Here is a 25,750-nt window from a genome sequence, read left to right as displayed (position 1 = left end):
ATACGACTATAATACAATAATTTCAATTGCTAACATATGAGTTTTTCACTTATTCCTTTTTGTGAGTATCCTTATTAAATCAAAATTGAGAACGAATTCGAGTACATCCTACTAGGTTTCGGGCTTCGGGTTTCGGCGCCTCTACACACGCCCGTTGATGCAAACTCGACTCGAACTCACAAGTCATTCAATGGCTAGAGCTGAAGTACTGTGACAAGATGAAGCAAAATTTTACAACAACGCATTAAAACAGGAAATGGTAAAGCTCCAAATCATTCTCGACAATCTATTTGGGCATAACAAAAAAAGTATATAAAAGGAAATAAATTAACGGCTTTTACACAAGTTCTTTGATAGGGGGCAACTGTCCTCGTTTGCTCATAAACTATCAACGTAATATAATGTCAGTGCAGGACTTCATAGTGGTTTCCTGTAAGTTAAACGTTTTCCAGGTAGGGAGTCGCCGCAGGTCCCGGTGCTATGGCAAAATGCATGCCCCTACTTTGCCCAGATTGTAGTACAAAAGCGACCTGGGTTGCGGCCAACGCCGCTGCTTCCTGGTACGGATAACGTAGGAGTTTCGATAACAAGGTCCGAAGAAAAGCAAGAAGGATAGATGAAATTTTAAAAAAAAAGAGTCTTTGTGAAGTAATGGGATGATAACCTGTCTTTGCCTTCGTTGTTGTAATATACTGATCGCCCAAGCCATGATGTAGCATGGTAACAGAAAGCCGACGGCTCGAAGCAAGAAGAACTGTAAGAAACCAAGCAGTTTTAAGAAATAAATGTCTCTATGGTATGATAACGGTAAGCTAAATGCTTAAGAAGTACATAGGTGAAAATACAACTCTTTAAGTATAAACTTACAGAGAAAAATGAAGGCACGTTCTCATCCGAATCAGCATCGGGGACAGTCACTGCATGCCGCAACAGCAGAAGTGCCATTAACTGGAATAATGGAAAAAAAACAACTCTTAGTTTTAACTGGGTCTTGTCATGTAACAAATGAACTCTTTTTTTTTCCAATTATCTTTTAAGAAAGAACCAAAAGAAAGTTATTGACATGAAAATTTTCAAAGGAGAGTGCTTAAGGCTGAGGTAGAATCTGGATGGTTTTCCATCAGACAGCGAAGCAATGAAAAGGAAAGTTGTTGACATGAAAATCAACTAAGAATGCCACAGCCATTGTGGCCCAAGTGGAATAGCACCACCGCTGTTATGGCTCAAATTTACCATGATGAGAGGAGGGAAATTAGGAGCTAAATCCAAAAAATATACATAAAACTGTAATACTAAGTTTCCCCTCTGTTTCCAAACGGGGAAAAATGAGAGCAGAAATTTCTCCTAAGAACATAAAGATCTTCCAGTTAAAAGCTAATACACCTTAGCAGAGCTCTTTTCTCCAAATTAATTTATCAAAACGATTCCTTGAACATGATTATATGTATTTCTAAATTAAATTGATGGTGGTCCAACTTTACGCAAAAATGTTAAAACTCGCTTAAATGAGGTGTTTTAGAGTCCGTGCTAAACATGATTTGAATGAAATTCAGTATGTTCAGATGATTGATTTGTAACTAAATGCTTACAATTACAGCAGCTGAACGGCAGAAGGCAGCTCCAGTGGCACTTGATGCAGCATATTCATCATACCCGGTTTCCAAAAATTGGCGTTCTGCCTCCTCAATGGCCAAAATGCGAGGATCATGCAAATCCAGAGGGGTGCCAGAGATTGTCCAGCCTCTACAAGACAGATATGCAATCATTATGATGGAATCTTCCAAACAGATCATAGAAAATTGCTTTCTAACAAGTTTAGATCAAAATTTCTAGTGGACATCATACTTTGTAAATCGAATGGCATACACTCAATTTTACCAATAGGAAAGGTCCACCCAAAATCATTTCATAAAGAAACTGATACATGTGAGAAAATCAAACTTACCCAATATCAATAGCTGTTTCTTCAGTTCGGCGACAAGGTACAGCAGTGTAATCAGGTTGATAAGGCTGCACAGTAAATTAAAGGCAGACCATATCAACAAGGAGCCACAACAACCAAGTACCAACTATAGCATTTGTAAGTAATAGATAATCTCCTAAATACACAAGCTTAACTCACAACTCTTCCATTTTTTCCCGTCTATTATCATTCAAATTCGGAATGAATCATTTTTATGCATTAGGAGAAGAATAAATATCTTTCCTACAAAACACACTCCAAAATTCATATTCTTTGCCTTTTTTTTCACTCTGCCAGACTTCATCATAAAAGCAAACGATTCGCCCTCTTCGAGAGTCATTCACAACTACTTACTCAAAATTGGCGAACTTCCAATTCTTTAAGGAAAAGAGTAGCAAGTAAGCTCATGCGTATTTCTCATAGAATATGTATGTATGTATGTGTGTGCGTGTATATATATACATATAGGATTGACGGAAGTAGATACCTGATGACATATCTCGCAAACTATATCTCCTTTTTCGTTGCACCAATGCTGCACGCACTTCCTATGCGCATACTGCAATTCAGAACATATAAAACTGAGAAATTACCTTAAAGAAACGCTGATTGAGAAATTAGCATAATTTATAAGGTCTGCTAAACTGAGAGCCAAAAAACGATCAATTTAACAACAAAATAAAAGAAACGAATTACCTTGAGGCTGCCATTGCAGGCACAAGGAGTCTCAAGATTCTTAATGGAATCTTCCTCCTGACAAATGCGACACTCCACCGCCTGAATAAGCGGGTCCTCCTCCTCTCCCTCGTCCTCGTCATCTTCGCCTCCTTGGACAACTTCCTTATCTTTCTCCTTCTCCTTTTCCTCCGCCGAAATCTCCGTCGAGGGACCAGCCTCCGATTCCACTTGGTGCACGGGCACCGGCCTCACCAGACGATCCACATATAACACCAAGTGATCACTCATAATTTCTACAAATTTAACAAAAAAAAATATTTTTCCCAATTTCTTTCAGCTACTTCAACGATTCAACCAAAAATAAATCTTCAATATGATATGGAAAACATAATTGTAAAGGGAGACCCGGGATCGCACTGAGAAAGAGCGGCGGGTCGGAGGTTTCCGAACAAATGAGAGAATAGAAAGAAAAAGAAAGGAATCTGATAAGAGGGCAACAAAAAAATGAACCAAATCCTCAAAACATTTACCTTTCAGCTAAAAAATGGGGAATTCGCGTTTCCTAGAGGAACCAAGAAAAATAGGATAGAAAATTTTCTAATTAAGCTTCTTTCGACTGCAAACGCGTTTTTGCTTGAATTTTTTTATTTATTTATTATGATAAAGTAATATATATATATATATATATATATATATTTAAGAATAAACTAACTAGATTTTAGTCCTTACATCATTGACTTTCAATTGTTGTAATGATGACATTAAACTTTAATTTTAACTTTAATTATATTACGAGTTTTACTTTAATTATATTACATGATCGTTAAATTTTAACATTATAATGATGTAGATTAATCTTTTTATCACAATGATGATGTTGATAATAAAATATTATTTTAAAATTAAACTCTAAGAATGTATCAAGTTTGTCGTTAAACATTAAAATGATTCAATTTTAAGCAATTAATATTTTTAGCTTATTCTTGCATTCAATCTTTACCCATCATTGATCACCATTTGTGGTAAGGTAAATATCAAAATATTCATATTTCAGTCATTTTTCTTTTCATCGAAATATGTTTCTACAAAATTTATTTAAAATTGAAAAAAAATCATCTATAGGTTCGTAATGCTAATACTCTCATCTTTTTCGAGGACCTTCCAATTAATCTAGTTTTGAGATTTGTTTTTCTTCTCGAAATAATGCTTCTTATCATTTGAGTTTTTGAACGAATATTCTAATCCTCTCAAATTTGAGAAGTCTCTTAAACCTATAAAATGATTATATTTTGATTTAATTTTTTCAATTTTGAGTATGTTTCGTAGAAAATTAATTATAGGATAAAGAAAGGAAGTGAAATACAAAAATTTTAATATCAATCTTATTGTGAATAACAACTAGTGACGGACAATAATTCACTACTAGTGACAATAAAAAAAATATAGTGTCTAAAAATGAATTATTTAAAAGTTTAATGACAAAATTTATAGACACTTAAACTTTATGCTTAAAACAATATCGTCTTCAACATCAATAGTTTCACCAAAAACAATATTGTTTTGTCCATATTATTAGGCCATTTGGATTTTATAACCCTAATGATATAATTGAAGTCAAAACTAAAATTCATGCTATAATTAGAACAATTAAAAATTCAATAATATAAATGATACACCTAAAATTTAACAGTATATGATGTAGTTTATCGTATATTTAAATTTGAAGTTCACACCCGTATAGGTAAATATATTTTTTAATAATTTATGAGAAAAGGTTAAATTGCAATTAAATAAATAAGCTCATTTTGTTCAAATAAATTCTAACAAAAATTTATAAATACCATTAATCATGGGAGAAAGTTGATTATGAAAATAAATTCATATCCTATACATTAAACATTTAGGATAATCATCTATACTTTGGTGGGAATGTTATTTTTTTGGTCACATCTTAGCACATAAGTTGATGTTATTTTTCATGAATTAGCAATAAAAGAATTTTACTTAATAATGTAACATTTATTTGTGAAATATATTTAGACAGATAAGTTAGAATGTGATGGTTCAAATATATTAAAAATAAACATGCACTTACTTTGTCCACTTCGCCATATTCATCACTCACCTAAGTCGAGACAGCACAAGGAAACTCACCCTGCAACTGACCCATCATACTCCTTACAATTACATCTTCCTATAGAATAGGCAAGTGGTAATAAAATAAGGGTTTTGGTTCCGGTTGATACAAATTGGAAATCTAAAATAATCTTTTATCCTAGTTCCCCGGCCATGAATATGTTACAATAAAGTTTCATATGTTGGAACTCCATGGTATTGTGATCTTACATGTCCCACTGCCATGATGATGCCCTTAAGGTGGGGCAGAAACCAAGGAAGCGTAAAAAGTAATACCCTCAAAAAAGGAACTCTCCTCCTTGGATTCAAAAAATCATAGGGTTCAATCCTGTCCAGACTATGATAGATCAGCTTCGATTGATACGTGTAACTATATATCTTCCTTTCTCGAGATCATACACGGTCTTCAGCTGGGGTTTCCTCCATTTTGATATAGACCAAACACTGAACATCAATATTACGGAGATGGCAATGACAGAAAATATTGTCGAATCACTGTTGATAATATTCGTTATCCAGTTGGTGTGCAGCACATCCAAGTTGGTTGCGCTTTGCAATATGAAAGCTCCCAAGGCCCAATCTAATGGTATATCATTGACCTGATTAGCAAAGCTGAGCCTGTTCCAGATTGAATTTCTGTTCAGAGAACAAATAAAACTATAGACGGACTGCCAATTTAATATTTTCATATGGAGGAAAGCCATGGTTCCCGTTTCCTTTTGAGTACAGTTAACTAGCAGAGTAGAAAAGATACCTTTCATCATCCAAAGCAATTTCAAGGCTATCGTGAAGTAAAGCCACAATATATGCTGAAGAAAAACAGTAGCGCAACAGATCTTCCTCATCGAGTGATGGGTGTTTCTTCTTCAATTTTGACCAATCTTCTTCACAGAAACGTTGCCCGCCATTATTAGATCAGAAAGAGAGCCCTTTTGGTGCAACCTAAAGAACTACTCCAGCAGGAGGATACAAAGAAAGAAATATAAGGCATGCACCCCAAGCATATATTACACAGCTTTAGGATGTCATGTAAAATCATCCAAGTTCGGCATAAAAGAATTGGGAGAAAGGGAAAGAGGGGGAAGGTGGGGTCAAGAAGCATAACGCTGAAGAAAAGGACTGATTATAATCATACCTTTGAGGTATAGAAGAAATTTTCTGTAGCCAAAATTTGCCTTGAAGCTTGGGCATGAAAACTGATCCCAAGTAACACAGACCAGAGGAACATTTCTCTGCATGACAGAATATACATAGTGATTATTATCCAATGGCATAATGTAATGTAATAAATGTGGTGGTTCTAAGATAGTTTGTAACCTTTTCCTTTTTGTAATAGCATTAGTGCAGCAGATCTGCACTCAGAGAAGTTACCCCTAGCTTGAAATTCAGAAACATATTTACTTTTTTCAGCCTTAGAACCTAACGAAAGGTTTGATGAATCGGGCAAGTATCCTTTTGGTGTACAAGGATCTATATGTTTCCTTATGAATAGACTCGGCAGCTGCATAGAGGTAAGAATAACAAATGAACAATAAAGACATAATAACTTAACTAACTAGTAACTCCACACCATCTCTATAATGGCTAAATACTCAAAACTGTAATATACAAGCAGTGTCCATACTCAAATTTTGATCTCTTCCTCAAGCTTTAACATTGCGAGACTCGAAGAGATGATTTAAGAACAACTAGGTGATTAAAATTCCTAATTTGAGTTCAAAGCACAATTAAAAAACTCTAAGACTTCTTCGAGCACTTCTAAGCCCGCAAATTTTAAGAGAAAGCAAATTCCTTGAAACATACCTGGACTGAAATCTCCTTTAATAAGTGATTCCCTCAATGAATTGCGCGCAACATTCTGTAAAGATCACAAAAGTTAAAAACTCCTAGATTAACTTCGGATTTCTCACATAATCTGTAATGAGATACTGCAAAAATAAATTGTAAAACCATATTGAAATAGTATCAACATTAATTAGAAGTTAGATAATCTGCAAATTTTTTTAAGGATTGAAGAAAAACACTTGGCAGAAGGACAGTCAATCATTACTATCTACTTTCAGAAATATATATTCTCATTCCATTTAATTTTAACTAAGCCGTTCTTGTTGAATAAGATGCCTGCATATAGAAGACATGTGCATAGCAACCATAACCAGAAAAATAAATAAATAAAAGAATCTAATGCATGCTAAAGTTACCTGACCAAAGTGAAGAAAGCTGTGGCTATAGAGACTGTAAGTGAAATTCCCGAACTTGATGGAGCGTGAGAATTCAGAAGGCATAGGCTCAGTTGAGAAAAAGGTCACCTGAAATATAAGTCGAGCAGCTAATTCAATGATAATCTTAAGCAAAGGGCATATATGCCCTTAAATGCATTTGAAATTAATCAAAAAGTATTGCTTCTAGAATCTTTTAACCTTTTTTCCCTCTTCTTAATATTCGAATAATTTTGTTGTTTCAAGTATACACAAGAAATAGCTTCAAGGAACACTAGTAAGTAATGTCACTAATTAGAAGCTCGGATGACTTGCAAATTCTGGCATGGAAAAATTCATTTCAACTATATCCCAACAATAAAGAAAGATTCAAAAAAAAAAACTAGAAGCAATGAAGATTAAAGATTAAAAACAAACCTGAGCAGATGCCCCGCCAAGTTCAATTATTCCAGTAGTATGCTGAGGATTACCTCCAAGAGTACCAAAGACATAGTTTGCAACAACCCAAGCATACACTCCCTCATCAGAGCCTAAACCAATCAAACATCCAAACTTAGCTTCAAATATGGGTCAGAAACTACAACCATTTGGACTGTAAAAATTCCAGCATTGATACTACAAGAGCCGATTCAACGAGCAATTATACTACCTGAATCCGATTAGCATTTCTAGGCCTGTTCATACAACATGTAAGCTTCCAACTCCAAGTATACTACCTTTTACTACTTACCCACTGCTGTTCCATTCTGAATAATATCAAAATTTTCCCCACATTGTCTCAATAAAATAACTCAAAGCAAAGCACAATATATTACCTGTAATAACCGAAGCCCAGACGTCGCGAAACTTAAAACCAGACAGCCTAAGCACCTTCCTGCACTGCTCCAAAATCCTCTCCTGCACCTCATCGTCCAACAATCTCAACCCCGCCGTCGCCATTAACCTAATCTCCGTCTCTCCCCATTGGCTTTCCGGAACCTTACTTCTCCCGAACTCCAAAAGCTCTTTCAACAAATCCGCAGCTCCTTCCAGATCCTCAGAGTACGCCGACAATCCCGGATTGACCTTCAAGCTCTCCAATCCTTCTTTAAAATCGAAAACCGGGTTTCTGTCTCCGTCAATGTTGTACCTAAACACGTGAATCCTCGTCCCCGTGCTTCCCCCATCGATTATGATGCTGTACTTGACGGAATCCTTGGACGAGAAAAAGAATATGTAAACAAAAACAAACAACGCAATGGATATGGCGATTGAAACCGCGATGAAAGAAGGGAGTGGCTTGGTTTGACGAGGATTTCGGGAGAAGAGAGCAGTGGATCGGGAACTGGATCGGATTTGGAGCTTAATCGGGTCCATATTTTGGTAGCTGGTGGTCGATTTGGATGTGGATTTGGTTTCGGGCATGCGCTGGAGAAGGAGCATATGGTTATTAACACTGCGCAAACTCAGTTCTCTTGCAATAAAAACAAAATTGAAAATTTAATAGAAATTGCATAAAAGAAAGGGATATAATGGAAAGAATCATGAAAATTTTTAGGATTATTTTCCCTTCGAAATGGGGATGAACCTGTAGAGGGAGAGAGCAGGTTTGAGCCCTCTCTCTCCGATCTGAAAATTTCTTCTGATGTTTTTTTTTTTAGTTTTTGATTTTGTGTCTGTGTTTCAACACCTTTTACGCCTTGCAGGAGCAGGGAAACATCTTCTGTTCGGGCCAAAAATGGGCCCAACATTAATTATGTCTAAACTGACCCTAGTCTTATTTTAATATTAAGGCCCAAACCCATCGTAGTATGATACTGTTCTATTGAGTCTCTTGACTATTAAATGTTACAAATATAAAATAGTTCCTCGGGAATTTCTTTATTGAGTCCCACAATTATTAAATAAATGATCACTCGACTATTCATTATGTTTAAAACTCGTCCTTTTTCACTAAAAAATTAACGGTAGTCTGAGGTGGACGTTAACATAATGACTAAGATATGATAGTCATTTGAGATTATGAGATCATATTTATCATATCTCATTCAGTAGGTTAACGTACAACTCGGAATGTCGTAAAAAATTTAACAGAAAATGAAGAGTTTGGAACATAATTAATAGTCGAGTGATCATTTTATAACTTTGAATAGTCGAGGGACTCAACAAATCAACTTCTTATAGTCGGTGACCATTTTGTAACATTTAATAGTTAAGGCACTCAATAAAATAATATCTTATATTCAGGAGACTATTTGTGTACTTTACCCTAAATTCTAATATATTGTAATTAAAACTTTTTAATTATACCATAAATTGGAATGAAAAATAGATTATAAATATTAAAATTTATTAGGATGAACAAGTCTCTTTTATTGAGTTCTTGACTATGCTTGTCAAACAGGTCTGGCGCCTCATTACAAATCCTATTTGTCTGCTACGGGGGAAATATCATCCTGATGGCGACATCCTAAATGTATCTCGGGGGATAAAAACTCTTACGCTTGGAAAGGCATCCACAAAACAATTCAAGCCTTTGATGGAGTAATATATTAGAGAATTAGTGTGAATAGTAAGCTCAACTTAGTACATGACAAATGGAGCGACTCTAAATTAGTCATACTTCAAGGTGACTATTCCTCCCACCCTCCACAGCATTTAACTGCTTCGCTGTTTATGCATATAGGTTGTAACAGATGGAATGAAGCAAGGGTTCGTGCCAACTTTAATGTTGACGATGCGACACTGATCCTTGCAACCTCCATTGCACCTTGTCAGGAGGAGGTACTCTTGTGGGGCAACCACAATTCAGATACCTATTATGTTCGGTCTGGGTACTGGTGGCTCTGTCGAGCCAGCTTCTAGAGTTTGGCAATCTATACATAGAGGTCTTCCTGTCAGTAGTCGTCTTCGTGCGACAGGCATAAGTGATGGCGTCTGTCCAATGTGCCGTTTGGAGGAGGAGACTATTCTTCATTCACTGGGAGCTTCCTTTTTGCACGTTTGCTCTAGCAGGAGTAACAGGTACGTTCCTTTAAATAGTAGTACCATCCCAATACGCTGGCTTGAGACTGTGATATCTGCACTTGGTTTGAAAGGCTTTGCAGGTTTAATTGTTTTACTTTGGAACATATAAAACGGTCTTAATACAGAAGTTCATGATGATAAAGTTCAACCCGCTTGGCTTCTCGTCCATAATGCTCGGATGCTTCAAAAAGAATACTTGATGGCCAGGTCCCATACTGAGGGAAGGACACAACAGTTACGTCAACATCTAGCTTCCGCGGTTGACGTGAAGAAGGAAAGCTAGCATCCACTGGATCCGGGTTATATCAAAGTCAATGTTGATGGTGCCTTTGATCCTCAATGCTATTATTTTCGGTTTGAAGTTTGTTCAGGAGAACCGATGGCTCAAAGTGATTTTTGAGTCTGACTCTGCTTTGGTCATTAGTAAGTTAAACAACACCGTTCCTGACTTGTCCACTCTTGGTTTCTATTTATCAGAGGCTCGATCTATTTTTGCACTCTAATGTATTCTTTCATATTTTGTTTGCTCTCCAGGTTTATAATCAGGTAGCCCATAAGCTAGCTTCACGGGTCCTTCGTTTGGGAGTGTTTTGTTTTTTTGACTCGGTTAGTCCCGAGGTTATTGTCTCTGATATATTCAAAAATTTGGTGGGTGATTATATTTTTTTTCTTCAAAAATCAAAATTTAGACTTTAAATTAGAATAAAAATCAGAAACAAACCTAGAGAATGCTGACCACAGGCTCCCAGGAATTGCTTTGCGCCATTATAATTGGAGTTATGTACGTGGGGATGACTAGATACACACATGACGATCATAGTTGAGTTTACTTATATTCCTATAAATTTGAGTTTCCTTTTGATTTAATTCAAAAAAATTATTATAAAATTATATTTTTAAGTAAACAAAAAATTAGTGATTTGTATATAATATTTTTAAAATTGTTTTATTATTTTTAAGTATATTTTTATTATAAAATTAATATAAATTAAATAAAACATTTAATTTAATTTAAATAATTATAATTTTTAAATTTATAAGCTATGAATCATCTAAACCTTACTAATAGGTGGTTTTAGAAAGGATTTGTCCTCTCATGTTATTGAGTGCACCATACTTTTGTGGCATATCAATTCTACAGGCTTCTCTTAATTGTCAATTTAATTTAAAATACATTTAGTAAAGTTTTTTAAAAGAACATTTGGTTAAAAAAAATCGTTTTGATCGTGAAATCAATATCAAACGGGTAAAAGATAAAAAAAATTACGGCAGAAACGGTAATTTTAAATCAACCGTAAAAGTTGGTATTTATAGATTTTTCATTTTTAACTTTATGTTTAGAAATAAATTATAATTTTATTCATACAGATGCATGAGTTTCACTCAATTATGTATTTACATTTTATTTTAATAATTTAATATAATTTATTTTAATTATTTAAAAATAAATACAATTTATGATTTATATACTAAAATATGAATAATAAATTATATAAAAGAAATCCTTTTTATGAGAAAAAGAAATAGCCTGCTCAGCTTAAGCTTGGTTAATATGGTCCCTAGCTTCCTCATGTAGTAGATTGATTACTTCCTCCGGTGGATCGTAGTTTATATTAATATAATTCACGTATGATAATTATTTTTAAAATTTATTATAGTTTAAATTAATATAATTTATATATAAGTGTAAATATAACTTAAATATTATATTTTTAATTTATAACATAATATATAATAAATATTTTATCTTTTTAAACTCGATTTTTAATAACAATCTCAAACAATTAAATTTTAAATTGCGTTTTTGTATAAAACTTTTGAAAATTCGTTTCTACATTACTTTTAATTGGTTCAAGTGGTAAGCAGCTTGATTTCGCTTAAACAAGTCTCGAGTTCGAGTTCTTGTGAATACATAAAATCCTCATTAAGAGACTCACTTACCAAAATTAAGTGTATAACTCGAATTTATCTTAATTAATTGAGGTGAAACCTTATAAACCGGAATTTCAACCAAATAAAACTCACTTTTTAATGTTATACCGAACTTTTACCATGTCTTTTCATTGTATGGGTCCATCTGATTTTGCTTTATCAACGCAAATGTCGTTTAAAAAGGTGATTACTTAAATAATTTCATTCTTTATTTGATTTGAACGCGCCATTATAGTAAAGTTCTATATTTCCCTTAATCCATTTTTAGTGCTAAATCTAATTATATATACGGGTCGGGTTTGGGTCAGGTTTCGACCAACCCAGACCCGACCTAAAATGTTTATATCCTTCAACCGACCTGATTTGAGCTGAAAAATATATACCCTCCACCCGACCCAATTTTTTAGATAAAATCTGAAATCGATCCGATCGTACCCGAAATAATAAAAAATATTATTTTTATACAATAAAAACAGTGATTTAATTAAAAATAATAATATATAAAGGGATATTATTGTAATTATTCCTAAATATATAAGGTAAAATTATATTTTTTTCTGGGTCGAGTATTTTTCACCCTAAACCCAAATCTGACTCGATCTGAACATCACTTTTAAAAAACTTGACCCGAACCAGAACCCGAATTTTTTTAAAAACCCGACTTGGGTCGGATTCGGGTTTCATGCCCATCCCTAATATATATATATATATATATATATATAAAGGGTAGAATCAATTACATTTGATAAAATTATTTAATTTTATATTAATTTTAAAAATTAAATAAATATAAATAAATAGTAATTGAAATTAAAAATTAAATGGTAAAAAGAATTTATTGATAAAAAATCATCCACATATTCAATAATTTTAAATCGGAATAAAGTTTATAAATTGGGTAAAGTACATAAATAGTTTCCAACTATAGGATATTGTTTTATTGAGTCATCTGATTCTTAAAAGTTACAAAGTAGTCTCTTGACTACATGAGTTGCTTTGTTGAGTCCATCTACTATTGAAAGTTACAAATTACCACTCAACTATTCATTATGTTCCAAATTCGTCATTTTTCATTAAAAAATTAATATTCATCTGAGTTAGGCGTTAACATACTGATTAAGATATGATAGTCGTTTGAGATTATGAGATCAGATTTTATTATATCACAGTCAGTAGGTTAAAGTACAACTCAAACTGCAATCAATTTTTTAACGGAACTAGACGAGTTTGGAACATAATGAATAGTAGGATGACCATTTTGTAACTTTTAATAGTCAAGAGACTTAACAAAGCAACTCTTTATAGTCGGAGAACCATTTATGCATTTTACCCTTATAAATTTTACAACTTATAAATAGATCATACACACTTCAATATTCTAAGAGAGAAATGTGTATTTAGAAAGTATTTTTTTTACCAACAGACTGATTCAAGTGGTAAGTAGCTTGATGTCGCTTAAGCAAGGTCTCGAGCTCGAGTCCTTATGTATGTAGAAAATCTCACCAAAGTCAGATGTGTGATGCAGGTTGATCTGGATAAGTCACTCACCAAAGCCATATGTGCGACGCGGGTCGATCTGGATAAGTTAAGGGGAAACCTTGAAACCGAGATGACAATAAAAGAAAAGTCTTTTTTTTATTAATTAAGGATAAGTACAAGATAACATTAGTTCAAAAATAACCTCTAATATCTATGGTGTTTAAACTTATATCCTTAAAAATAACGACAATTTTACCACAAAATTTATTTGTTTCACGCTGTATTATTTAGAAAGTAGTTTACTAGTTTTAGCCTCGTAACATGAAGAGAGAGAGAACATTGAAATAAATGTGAAAAAACATGGCACCAGGGTTGACATCTCCACTAACGTAGTGGCGAGCGAGTTGGGAAAACATGCACTTGCTTTCCTTCACAGTTAGGGATGGTAATGGGTCGGCTCGGGTTTTTGGTCCACTAGACCCGACACTCGACCAGATTTGAGAATAAGAGAATTTTCACTCGAGACCAGACTCGTCCCGATCAAAACAAGGTCTCACCCGATCCTACCCAAATATATGATTTAGAAATCCGACCTAAAATAATAAAAAATATTTTTAGTCAATAAAAATAGTGACTTAATTGAAAAATATATATATATATATATAGAGGGGTATTAATATAATTATTCCTAAATATATAAGATAAAATTATATATTTTTTCGGGTTGGGTCGGGTCGGAAATTTATCACCCTAAACCCGACCCGAATATTACATTAAAAAAACTCAACCCGATCTAAACCCAATTTTTTTATAAAATCTAATCCGATCAAATCGGATTAAATCGAAATCTGTCGGATTCGAAGCGGCCATCCCTATTCACAATAGATACTTATATTTGTGGATTCGATGGTTGATGGATCACTAATATTTTCATGTATAAAAATAGTGCAGAAAGCAAGCATGTTATTGGTCGATAAATCTTTTTTACCCTAAACCCAAAAACCGAAACTCCTCGTGTTAGAATTCCAAATTTGCTCTCTTTTCTTTGTTTCATCATCTTCCCAGTGCTGCTCTGCATACCTTGAGGTCATAAAAATTCACCAATAAGATGAGAGAGATGATCCAGCAAGATTCTACTTTCTTTTTCCTCTTTCCTTAAAGCTCCAATTATCTTGTCGATACTGGGAAAGGGACGACCTTCACTTTCATATCACATCACACCAAGAGTACTGATAAAAAAGATGAAAGAATTTTCCTTCTCAGAAATGAACGTTGCCTTTGAATGGTACAGTCGATTTTCACAGCAAAAGAGACCGACCCTTCTTTTCTTTCCCCTTTTGGAAATATCAGTTGATCCATTTGGAGCTTCCATGTTTTCCAAACAGTCTAATGGAGCAGCTTCATTCAGTACTTGAACACGCTAAGTTACCAGTGCTTATCTAAATCACTTGCTTTTTTTTTCTTTGCATGTCATTTCTGTTGCTTTTGGAATCTTGCTTTTATGGAGAAAAAGTAGTCAAACAATTATATAAAAATGGTCGTTCATGGGCAGCGATCCAAAGAAAATACAGAAAACAACAGGGATTTAAAGTGAATGGGTTTGGGGATAATGTTTTAGTGGTTAATGCTGAAATATAGACCAATTCATGCCAGCATCGGTTCTTTAACAGTGTGGTTTCTGCTCTTGAGCAACTTCAAGAGACACCCTTAGACACAACTTTGAGAGTATGTGGGTCGACCCCTTCACGTAAAAACAAGAACAAAAATGGATATCTCTTCTCCATTATGATAACTTATAACTTTTGAACACCCAGTTTTGGCTTCAATTTTCTGATGGGAAATGTTACAATTTAACTGTACCGTTAAATTCTTTTTTTTTTGTCATAAATATTAGGCGAAAATGAAAAGAAGAGCTGCTTTTGCATTAAATGAGAATACCTACCATTTCACATATAGGTAGGTTTGCATGAACTGCATGTCAAAAATGAAAAAAGCTTAATCTTATTAAACTACCTTGGAGGGAAAATAAGGGGAACTGTTCCATCAAATGACAAATGGTTTCATGTGAGTGGGTTTCCCTTTTGAAAGCTGAAATGTATTTTTCACCTTAATGCAAGGAACTGCTTTTTTCCGTCAGAAGTTGAATGGCCGTCTACGTATCTTCACTTTCTTTTCATCGACCAAGAGATTTATTTTAATGGAAGGAAAAATAATGCAGGTGCATATACATGTCACCATCCACAAGGTAGACATCACCAGCTTGTTGCTCTTATATTTTTTGTTGTCCTGTGTGGGTACATGAGTGGCACAAGATGGACTTATCAGGAACAGAGAAATTGGAGAGCCAAAATGAGGTTCAACAGCAACCAAACAAAGGCACCAGCTTCCTTAGAACTTGTTTCAATGGCCTCAATGCCTTATCAGGTCCTTCTCATCTCTTCCTATTGTGTTTTAAAGTTTTACTCTTCGTAGAACATTAAGAAACTAAAGAAATTGTATAACCAATCTTTCAGGTGTTGGGATACTGTCAATCCCATATGCACTTGCTCAAGGAGGATGGTTAAGTATAGTGCTCCTTTTCCTAGTTGCTGTTCTCTGTTGGTACACGGGATTACTTCTACGAAGTTGCATGAACACTCATCCGCTCATCAAAACCTATCCCGATATCGGTGAGCATGCTTTCGGATACAAGGGCAGAGCTATCGTGTCCGTGTTCATGTACGTCGAGTTGTATCTGGTTGCAGTCGAGTTTCTGATATTAGAAGGTGACAACCTGGACAAGCTGTTTCCGAACACAGCGTTCAAACTGGCCGGGATGAAAATCGGAGGAAAGCAAGCGTTTATCGTACTGACTTCCCTCGTAGTTTTGCCAACCACATGGTTGAAGAGCTTGGGGCTACTTGCCTATGTCTCTGCTGGTGGGGTGTTAGCTTCTTTTATTCTTGTTATTTGCATCTTTTGGATTGGAGCAGTTGATAAAGTGGGGTTCAATGAAAGTGGTGTGGCTTTAAATTGGAGTGGCATGCCTATTGCCGTAAGCATGTTTGCCTTTTGTTATTGTGGCCATACATGTTTCCCTACATTATGCAACTCAATGAAAGACAGAAGCAAATTCTCCAAGGTAAGATACCGATATCTTCCCTAATTATCTTCTAGTCCCTGAGGGAAACAAACTCATTTCATGCACATCTAAGCTTTCTATTTCTTGTTGCAGGTTTTACTTGTCTGCTTCGTCACAAGCACCATCAGCTACGGATCGATGGCGGTTCTGGGCTACCTGATGTATGGAGAACATCTCAAGTCTCAAGTGACATTAAATCTTCCCATAAAAAAGATGAGCACAAAAATAGCAATCTACACTACTCTAATCAACCCCCTCACGAAATATGCTGTTATAACCGCTCCGATCGCGACTGCTATTGAGGAAAAACCGGTCTTTCGCAACAGCAGGTCTCTAAGCATCTTCATTAGAACTACACTTGTGATCAGCACAGTGATTGTTGCCTTATCCATCCCGTTTTTTGGCTACGTGATGGCCTTTATAGGATCGTTTTTAAGTGTCACCGCGTCTATGTTACTGCCATGCCTGTGTTATCTTAAGCTTAACAAAGCTGCTAGAAAATTCGGATTGGAATTGATAATAATAGTTTCGATTTTGGTGGCAGGATTGTTCATAGGTGTAGTCGGAACCTTTACTTCCATAAGACAAATTGTTAACCATCTGTGAATTATCAATGTAGTTATTGACCCCCAAGCTTTATTGTAAGATGTTAACTCTTAAAAGAGGGGGAAAACAGTATGATCAGCAATATCGAGTAAATAAAGATTACTTTTAAAGATTACGAGTTCAAGTAGCTATGACTATAGGGATCAATCATCGTGAAATGTTAGAGAATTAGCCTATGTTTGGCTAGAGTTAACAATTACTTGTATCAAAAGAATGTACAGTTCATTTACGTGGCATCATATTAATGGTTGTTTCTTTTAGATAAGTATACTTGAATTCATATAGTTACTGTTTCTCATTAGAAAAGGGTAATTAACACAAAATGACATCCAATTATAAAATATCACTTTATTGAGTTCATTTATGATTAAAAGTTATAAAATAATCTCCCAATTATAGGAAGTTGCTTTGTTGAGTCCTTTAACTAAAAGTTACAAAATCGTCCCGACTATTCATTGTGTTCCAAACTCGTCATTGTCCATTAAAATTTTGACAACAATCTGAATTATACGCTAACCTGCTAACTGAACTATGATAAAATTTGATCTCATAATCTAAAAAAACTATCATATCTCAGTTGATATGTTAACGTTCAGCTCAGACAACCGATAATTTTTTAATGGAAAATGACACGTTTGAAACATAATAATAGTCAAGTGACCATTTTGTAACTTTTAATATTTGAGACTCGAGAAACTCAACAAAACAACTCTCTATAATCGAGAGATCATTTTATAACTTGTAATAATTAAGAAACTCAATAAAATAATATCTTATAATGAGGATACAATATCCTTTACCCTAAGTTAAAGCTCTTACCTCTATTTGTTTTGGTTTCCCTCCACAAATCTTTGAAGCAAAAATATTCCACCTTCTGCCATTTATTTGCTGCAATGGCCATCTCCAGTAATTTCAATTACTCTTCCAAAATTAAAATTCAATGAGAAATTCTCAAGAACTGAACCGTTAAATCCACCACAAAATCCTCTATCTCTTCTGCCCCAATGCACCTCGTTGAAAGAACTAAGGCAAATCCAAGCCCTTGCAATCAAAACCCATCTCCAAAATGACCTCACATTCCTCACCAAGTTCATCAATTTCTGCAATAAGAACCCAACTTCTGCCTCCATGGAATACGCCCACAAACTGTTTGACAATATATCCCAACCTGATGGTGTCCTTTTCAATACCATGGTCCGTGGGTATTCACGTTCCAATACCCCAATCCAAGCCATTCCTCTCTTTTCTCAGCTTCTAGCCTTTCGCTTCCTGCCTGATGACTACATCTTCCCTTCTGTTCTTAAAGCTTGTTCAAGTGCTAAAGCCTTGGAAGAAGGTAAACAAATTCATTGCCTTGCCATTAAACTTGGGCTTAGTCATAACATCTACATATGTCCCAGCCTTATTAGTATGTATACTGAGTGTAATGATGTGGATTCAGCTCGCAGTCTTTGATAAGATGTTGGATCCTTGTGTTATTTCTTACAATGCTATTTTTACTGGTTATGCAAAATGTAGCAGACCGAATGAGGCGTTGTCGTTGTTTCGTGAATTGCAAGTTAAAAGTTTGAAGCCTACTGATGTTGCTATGTTAAGTGTTCTCTCTTGTTGTGCCTTGTTAGGAGCGTTGGATTTGGGGAAGTGGATACATGAATATGTTAAAAAATATGGGTTTGATAAGTTATTAAAGAAAGCACCGCACTTATTGATATGTATGCAAAGTGTGGGAACTTGGAGGAAGCAATTTGTGTTTTTAAGAACATGAGTATCAGGGATACAGCAGCTTGGTCAGCAATGATTGTGGCATATGCAACTCACGGGAAGGGTTATAAAGCCATTGAAACGTTTGAAGAGATGAGAAAGGAAGGAGTGCAACCTGATGAGATCACGTTTTTAGGTCTATTATATGCTTGTAGTCATAATGGACTTCTGGACGAAGGTTGGAGGTTTTTTCATAGTATGAGTGATAAACATAGGATTATTCTGGGGATCAAGCATTATTGATGCATGGTTGATTTACTTGCTCGAACAGGACACTTAGATGAGGCTTATAAGTTCATTGATGAATTGCCAATCAAGCCTACCCCGATATTTTGGCAAACATTATTAGCTGCTTGTATTAGTCACTGTGATGTGGAATGTTAAAGAGGGTGATTAAACGAATTTTTGGGCTAGATGACTCTCATGGTGGAGATTATGTAATCTTATCAAACTTGTGTGCAAGAGCTGGGAGATGGGAAGATGTGGATTTCCTAAGGAAATTGATGAAAGATAAAGGGGTAGTAAAAGTTCCTGGTTGTAGCTCCATAGAGGTGGACAACGTAGTGCATGAATTCTTCTCTGGGGATGGGGTGAATACTGTTTCAACATCTCTTCATAAGGCGCTTGATGAGTTAATGAAGGAATTGAAGATGGTTGGTTATGTACCTGATACTTCCCTAGTTTTTCGTGCGGAAATGGGAGAAGAAGAGAAAGAAATTCACTTCGTTATCATAGTGAGAAATTGGCCATTGCTTTTGGACTCCTAAACACTCCCCCTGGATCAACAATCCGTGTAGTGAAAAGCCTACGAGTCTGTGGGGATTGCCATGATGCTGCTAAGCTTATATCACATATCTTTGATGGGCAGATAATACTAAGAGATGTCCAACGATTCCATCACTTTAGTGATGGAAAGTGCTCTTGTGGTGATTTCTGGTGATAATTTTGGTCTTTGCAAAACGCTATGGTTATGCAGCATTACTGAAGTCTGAAGCTCAAGGAAGGTAGAAAACATGTACTTGCAAATTTTTATTTTTATGCGATGAATTAATATCACTTCTATGCATAGTGTAAGTATTTAATTGATTACAAAGCATGTTGTTTCATAAATAAAGAAATAAAAATCGAGTAAAAACTTTTATAGAGGACGGCAATTGGATCCGAATACTTTCACTTCTTGGACTTGGCAATGACAGCTTCATTTCAGAAGTTGAGGACAGTGTAGAAGTTCCCATTGTATGGACTCCTTAATATAGTTGCTAATTAAAAGGCTTATGTTTCATTCATTGTAATTCCTTCATTCCATGAATAAAATCATACTGGAGTCTGTGAATTACAATGGAGAATTCCTTAATTCCCTTAATATTGTTGCTACAATTTTAACATGCATGAACCCTGATATGCCTTTGAACTTATTGAAAGTCATGTAAAACAAGTGAGTGGTTTTGTATGTTATGTTTAACATAGCCTCATATCATATTTGCTCCCAGGTGTCGCATCTCACTTGGTTTTGCAGGCAAGATAATATAAAGAAATTAAATAAAAAAAACTTGTATTTTGTCTATAATGAAACCAATGCATTAATATTGCCTATTTTTTTGCAGCAATTCAAACACATTTTCTAAGAAGATAAAACAAAAAAGGGGATTGAGCCGATGCATTGCAATTATGGGAAAACATTAAAGACAAAAACATCTTGTTGTATTTATTAAGGGTCTGCCAGAAACTTAGCATATCGGATTCTTTGACCAACAATCTTCTATCTTTACCTATAAAACCAGCTTATCAATGTTATAACGTTTTCAAACTCTTCAACCTTTAATTAGTTGAGACAAAGGTAAAGCAGGGTGAGAGGAGAAAAAGAAAATGAAGTTCAAGTGTTTAGCCTTGATTAATCTTTTAGCCTTACAGTATCAGGCAATTCTTGGTATTTCAAAGGGTTTTGATTTCTTCTACTTTGTTCAACAGGTGAGTCGTTTTATTTTTAATAAGAGGTCATTTATTTTCTGGGATTCTTTTGATTTTCTTTGTTCATGTCTCATTTGAATCACTCTGTTGTTGCAGTGGCCGGGATCCTACTGCGATTCAGACAAGTTTAGTTGTTGCTACCCTCCAACAGGGAAACCCGTCGCTGATTTCAGCATTCATGGACTTTGGCCTAATTACATAAATGGTTCATACCCTCAAAATTGTGATCCTAACAACCCTTTTAATGAATCCGAGGTACAACATGCTAGCAATCTTGATTTTCTGGTTCTAATGAGATGTAGAAGATGATGTTAATGTTCTAGCTGTACTTATAGTCGATAGCCATTACATTGTTTTTGTCGTCCCAGATGAATTGTTATAACACCAAGAACCTAGGCCGGCTATTAATTTGTGACCAAGTCTGCAACATATTTATTTTACAAAAGAAGTTATCGTATATTTGGAGGATTTTATCTTCTTCCTCATCCAAATATGTCCGGATGAAATGTTTGGATAATATAACATAATAGTATTTCTTCATGCCTCCTCAAGTATCAACTTCTTAAATATTATGAGATTGCAGATTTCAGACCTCATCAGTAGCATGAGGACGAATTGGCCATCACTAGCTTGTCCAAGCAGCAGTGGAGAAAGTTTCTGGTCTCATGAATGGGAAAAACACGGTACCTGCTCGGAGTCCATCCTTGATCAACACAGCTACTTCAGAACAGCTCTCAGCTTAAGGAAACAAAAAAAAATCCTTCAGTCTTACAGGTGCAGGTAAATCCATAAAATTAACACTTCTCACAGTAAGTTTCACTTGCCGCAGTATTTATTCCCTCACTAGTTTATTGAAAAATAACAAAATGACGGCATTGCAGGAATCAATCCAGATGGAGGATCTTATAGCGTGGTGAATATTAAAGATGCTATAAAAGAAGGAACTGGTTACACTCCATGGATAGAGTGCAATGATGACTCATCAGGGAACAGCCAACTTTACCAGGTATATTTGTGCTTGGACAGCTCGGGGTCAAACCTCATGGAATGCCCTGTTTTCCCCCGAGGGGAATGTAGTTCAGAGATTGAATTTCCTACCTTTTAAACTCTTTTGATATGTATTTCAAACAACTGCATTTTATCATGTAAAGGCCCTGTGATTACATTCAGGTGGACCAACATTTTCTCCAATCATGGTTTAAATCACCTTTATATAATTACTAAAGTCTTATGATTAATCATGGTCTAAAACATTGAAAAGTCTAGGAAATAAACCGAGTACGAGTAATTTCCCTATAACCAGATTAGTGAGAATGCGAAATAAAAGTGGAAAAATAATACTCGAAATTGATAACATAGTTTAATCAATTATGCCTACGTTTCCGGATTGTTGCAAATATTTTACTAAGAAAGAAAATTTACAAGTGTTTACAAAACACTCACTACTCACAAGAAATCTCTCTAGTATTGGGAAAAAGAAATGATTTGGGATGATTTTGAAGCTAAATGGGTTTGGGTATTTATAGTTGAAGCTTAAGGACTAATCTTGTAAATATCCTAAAGTGTGCAGTGGCTAAAATGTAATTAATCCTATTACAAAATAAAAAAAATTGATTGCACCGAATTCGGTGGAATTCGATGCCCCCATGCGCCCACAATTATTGACTTTACAATCTCCCACTTGAAGATTGATTTTAATTTTTCTTCACACCTTGATCAATGCAGCAACATTTCTAGTCTTGTTATTCTAGCATGCCAACTGAAGTTGAACATAACTTCAGTTTGTCGTTGTCACCGTATTTGTTAACATGTCTGCCGGATTTTGAGCTCCACTAATATTTTCAAGTTTCAAAATCCCATCTTCTAAAAGAGACCAAATAAAATGATACTATAATTGTATGTGTTTCGTCATGGAATGAAAAGATGGATTCTTTGCTAGATGGATAGCACTTTGACTGTCGCAATACAAGATATTGTTCTCTTGTTTCTTGCCTAACTCTTCCAAGAAACTTTGGAGCCAAACCATCTCCTTGCTGGCTTCCGTAACAACGACATATTTTGCTTCAGTTGTGGAGAGAGCAACTATCTTCTGTAGTTGAGAAACCCAACTCACTGCAGTACCTCCTAGAGTATAGACATACCTTGTAGTGCTCCTTCTGATGTCAATATTTCCGGCTAAGTCAGTATCTACATAGCCTGTCAGTATCGTATCTCCACCTTTGAAACAAAGTGTTTTGTTTGTGGTACCTCACAGATATCTGAGGATCCATTTGAATGCTTCCCAGTGTACCTTGCCCGGATTATTCATGTACCTGCTAACAACTCTCACTGCATGAGCAATATCTGGTCTGGTACAAACCATGGCATACATCAGATTTCCAATTGCTGAGGCATACGACACCTTCACCATGTGTGCACGTTCTTCCTCCGTCTTTGGTGACTGTTTTTTGGAGAGTCTAAAATGAACACCTAAAGGTGTACTTACTGGTTTAGCATCTTGCATGTTGAACCTGGAGAGTACTTTGTTGATGTACTCAGCCTGTGATAACATCAAAGTCCCCGACTTTGTGTCTCTCTTAATCCTCATCCCAAGAATCTGCTTTGTAGCGCCCAGATCCTTCATAGCAAACTGCTTCGACAATTTTTGCTTCAAGTTTATAATCTCTTGCATGTCTGAGCCTGCAACGAGCATGTCATCAACATACAATAATAAAATAATAAAGCTGTTGTCGAACCTCTTAATGTAGCAACAATGATATGCTTGACATCTGGTAAAACCACTACTACTCATGAAACTATCGAACTTCTTGTACCACTGTCTAGGAGTTTGTTTTAAACCATACAAGCTCTTCTTCAACCTGCATACCAGGTTTTTCTTTCCTGCCTCTATGAAGCCTTCTGGCTGCCTCATATAGATTTCTTCCTCCAAATCACCATGAAGGAAAGCTGTCTTTACATCTAACTGCTCAAGATGTAGATTTTCTACATCTACAATTTTTAACACTAGTGTGATTGTAGACAGCTTCACGACTGGAGAGAAAATTTCATTGTAGTCAATACATTCTTTTTGCTGAAAGCCTTTGACAACCAATCTTGCTTTATAGTGTTTGCTCCCATCGTGTTCGTCTTTGATCTTGTAAATCCACTTGTTATGAAGCGCTTTCTTGCTTAGTGGTAATTCAGCTAATTCCCACGTCTGATTTGACATAAACGAGTCCATCTCATTTTTCATGGAAGACTCCCACTTGACTGAATCCTCCACTTTCATTGCTTCATCATAACACTTTGGTTTACCATTGTCAATCAGCAACAAGTAGTGCAAAGAAGACAAATAACGCTGGGTTGGTTTAGGAATTCTGGAGGAGCGTCTCAGTTCTGGTGTGCATGGTTCTTCTTGAACTGCTTCAGGAATGATGAACATTGTTTCTAGAAATCTCCTCAAACTCAGCAAATTCATTTGTTTCAGCTTCGGTATTGGAGCTACTTGATTTTATGGTTGACCTGTCTTTGTTCATCACATTCTCATTGAAAATGACGTCTTTGCTTCTGATGATCTTTCGATTTTCATAGTCTCAAAATCGGTAACCGAACTCATCACCACCATAACCAACAAAGACGCATTTGTTGGACTTGACATCAAGTTTGCTTCTTTCAGTAGAATTTATGTGTACATAAGAAATACAACCAAACACTCTTAAGTGTGAGTGGTTTATTTCTTTCTTGCTTCAAGCTTACTCTGGTATTCCACTATCCAAAGGAACTGAGGGCCCACGGTTGATCAGGTAAGTTGCAGTGTTGATAGCTTCAGCCCATAGAAATTTGGGCAATTCGGCATGTATCCTCATGCTTCTGGCACGTTCATTTAGAGTTCTGTTCATGCGCTCTGCTACGCCATTCTATTGCGTCATTCTGTTGCGGTGTCATGGGAACTATTGTCTCCATCTTGATCCCATTGCTTGCGCAAAAATCTCTGAATCTACTATTTCTGTACTCTCCTCCATTGTCAGACCTCAACCGCTTGACTTTCAAACCAGTCTCATTTTCCACCACGGCCTTCCATTTTCTGAAGGTATCAAAGACTTCTGATTTCTTCTTCAGAAAATAAACCCACACATTCCTTGTTGAATCATCGATGAAGGTGACATAATATAATGAGCCTGCAAGAGATGGAACTGGAGATGGTCCCCATACATCAGTATGGACCAACTCTAACTTTTTTGCCTTGGGTGTCTTGCCAATCTTTGCAAAACTGACTTTTTTTGTTTACCAAAGATACAATCTTCACATAGTCTGACATCTACATTCTTTAGATCCGACAGCTTCCTTTTTGACAAAAGTGTCTTCATTCATTTCTCGCTCATATGGCCAAGCCTTTGGTGCCATAGGTTTGATTTTCCATCAGCATCTGCTACTACAATGATATTATCTAAATTTGAGGTTACATAGAGAGTATCGGTCTTCTTATCACGAGCAATGCTCCTTTTGTAATCTTCCATTCACAGCATGAAAAGGTTGTACTATAACATTCTCCATCAAACTGTCCTACAGAAATCAAATTTCTTTTAAGGCCAGGAATATGTCTCACTCCTTTCAGCGTCCAAGTGGTCTGGTTTGGCAGCTTTAATATGATGTCTCATTTTCCGACGATCTTCAATGTTTCATCATCAGCTAAATGAACCTTCTCAAAATCACCACTGACATAGTTCTCCATGATTTCTCGGCATGGGGTGGAGTGGAAAGATGCCCCTGAATCTAAGATCCATGATTCAATCGGACTGTTGACGCTTAGAATCATGGCATCACATGTCTTCTCTGTCACGTTGGCATATTCCTGTGCGCCAGTATTTTTCTTCGGTGCTCGGCAATCTCTTTTAAAGTGAC

General features: G+C 35.6%; 4 protein-coding genes and 2 pseudogenes across 5 annotated transcripts; 4 read left to right on the top strand and 2 right to left on the bottom strand.

Moving 5' to 3' along the window:
- Positions 1-320: 320 nt before the first annotated feature.
- LOC120201286 lies at positions 321-3,256 on the bottom strand. Of its 2 annotated transcripts, none has more exons than XM_039201926.1 (8): positions 3,172-3,256; positions 2,660-2,934; positions 2,451-2,522; positions 1,946-2,010; positions 1,590-1,746; positions 868-948; positions 665-754; positions 321-557 (listed from the first exon to the last, which is right to left on the bottom strand). In XM_039201926.1, exons 2-8 carry the CDS (start codon positions 2,927-2,929, stop codon positions 438-440), a joined length of 855 nt encoding a protein of 284 aa, XP_039057857.1. In that variant the 5' UTR covers positions 2,930-2,934; positions 3,172-3,256; the 3' UTR covers positions 321-437. The 2 variants fall into 2 exon arrangements, with proteins under 2 accessions (XP_039057857.1, XP_039057858.1); XM_039201927.1 differs by lacking the exon at positions 3,172-3,256 and adding an exon at positions 3,047-3,159.
- Positions 3,257-4,909: 1,653 nt separating this feature from the next.
- Positions 4,910-8,642, bottom strand: LOC120201285 (annotated as a pseudogene).
- A 7,041-nt stretch (positions 8,643-15,683) lies between these two features.
- Positions 15,684-17,148, top strand: LOC120201284 (amino acid transporter AVT1I-like). Its single transcript, XM_039201925.1, has 3 exons — positions 15,684-15,837; positions 15,927-16,534; positions 16,628-17,148. Exons 1-3 carry the CDS (start codon positions 15,726-15,728, stop codon positions 17,138-17,140), a joined length of 1,233 nt encoding a protein of 410 aa, XP_039057856.1. The 5' UTR covers positions 15,684-15,725; the 3' UTR covers positions 17,141-17,148.
- A 1,183-nt stretch (positions 17,149-18,331) lies between these two features.
- LOC120201267 (pentatricopeptide repeat-containing protein At2g02980, chloroplastic-like) lies at positions 18,332-19,144 on the top strand. Its single transcript, XM_039201907.1, has 3 exons — positions 18,332-18,476; positions 18,589-18,735; positions 18,822-19,144. The coding sequence occupies exons 1-3, from the start codon at positions 18,332-18,334 to the stop codon at positions 19,142-19,144; spliced, it is 615 nt and encodes a 204-aa protein (XP_039057838.1).
- A 119-nt stretch (positions 19,145-19,263) lies between these two features.
- Positions 19,264-19,683, top strand: LOC120201283 (pentatricopeptide repeat-containing protein At2g02980, chloroplastic-like). Its single transcript, XM_039201924.1, has one exon. It carries the CDS (start codon positions 19,279-19,281, stop codon positions 19,666-19,668), a length of 390 nt encoding a protein of 129 aa, XP_039057855.1. The 5' UTR covers positions 19,264-19,278; the 3' UTR covers positions 19,669-19,683.
- A 927-nt stretch (positions 19,684-20,610) lies between these two features.
- On the top strand, positions 20,611-22,048 carry LOC120201281 (annotated as a pseudogene).
- Positions 22,049-25,750: the final 3,702 nt, after the last annotated feature.

The sequence above is a fragment of the Hibiscus syriacus genome, unplaced genomic scaffold, assembly GCF_006381635.1.
Source record: "Hibiscus syriacus cultivar Baekdansim isolate YM2019G1 unplaced genomic scaffold, ASM638163v2 tig00007099_pilon, whole genome shotgun sequence".
Classification (NCBI taxonomy): Eukaryota; Viridiplantae; Streptophyta; class Magnoliopsida; order Malvales; family Malvaceae; genus Hibiscus; species Hibiscus syriacus.
This window is presented reverse-complemented; position numbering and strand designations above follow the sequence as displayed.

Excerpts from the sequence above, each read along its gene's own strand:
- LOC120201286 (XM_039201926.1), bottom strand. The coding sequence starts at position 2,929 with ATGAGTGATCACTTGGTGTTATATGTGGATCGTCTGGTGAGGCCGGTG. Across the intron at positions 1,747-1,945 it reads GAAACAGCTATTGATATTGG|TAGAGGCTGGACAATCTCTG; the intron begins GTAAGTTTGATT and ends ATATCTGTCTTG. Across the intron at positions 755-867 it reads ACGTGCCTTCATTTTTCTCT|TTCTTCTTGCTTCGAGCCGT; the intron begins GTAAGTTTATAC and ends GGTTTCTTACAG.
- LOC120201284 (XM_039201925.1), top strand. The coding sequence starts at position 15,726 with ATGGACTTATCAGGAACAGAGAAATTGGAGAGCCAAAATGAGGTTCAA. Across the intron at positions 15,838-15,926 it reads TGGCCTCAATGCCTTATCAG|GTGTTGGGATACTGTCAATC; the intron begins GTCCTTCTCATC and ends CCAATCTTTCAG. Across the intron at positions 16,535-16,627 it reads ACAGAAGCAAATTCTCCAAG|GTTTTACTTGTCTGCTTCGT; the intron begins GTAAGATACCGA and ends TTCTTGTTGCAG.
- LOC120201267 (XM_039201907.1), top strand. The coding sequence starts at position 18,332 with ATGGTCCGTGGGTATTCACGTTCCAATACCCCAATCCAAGCCATTCCT. Across the intron at positions 18,477-18,588 it reads TGCTAAAGCCTTGGAAGAAG|TCTTTGATAAGATGTTGGAT; the intron begins GTAAACAAATTC and ends TTCAGCTCGCAG. Across the intron at positions 18,736-18,821 it reads TACTGATGTTGCTATGTTAA|TTATTAAAGAAAGCACCGCA; the intron begins GTGTTCTCTCTT and ends GGGTTTGATAAG.
- LOC120201283 (XM_039201924.1), top strand. The coding sequence starts at position 19,279 with ATGTTAAAGAGGGTGATTAAACGAATTTTTGGGCTAGATGACTCTCAT.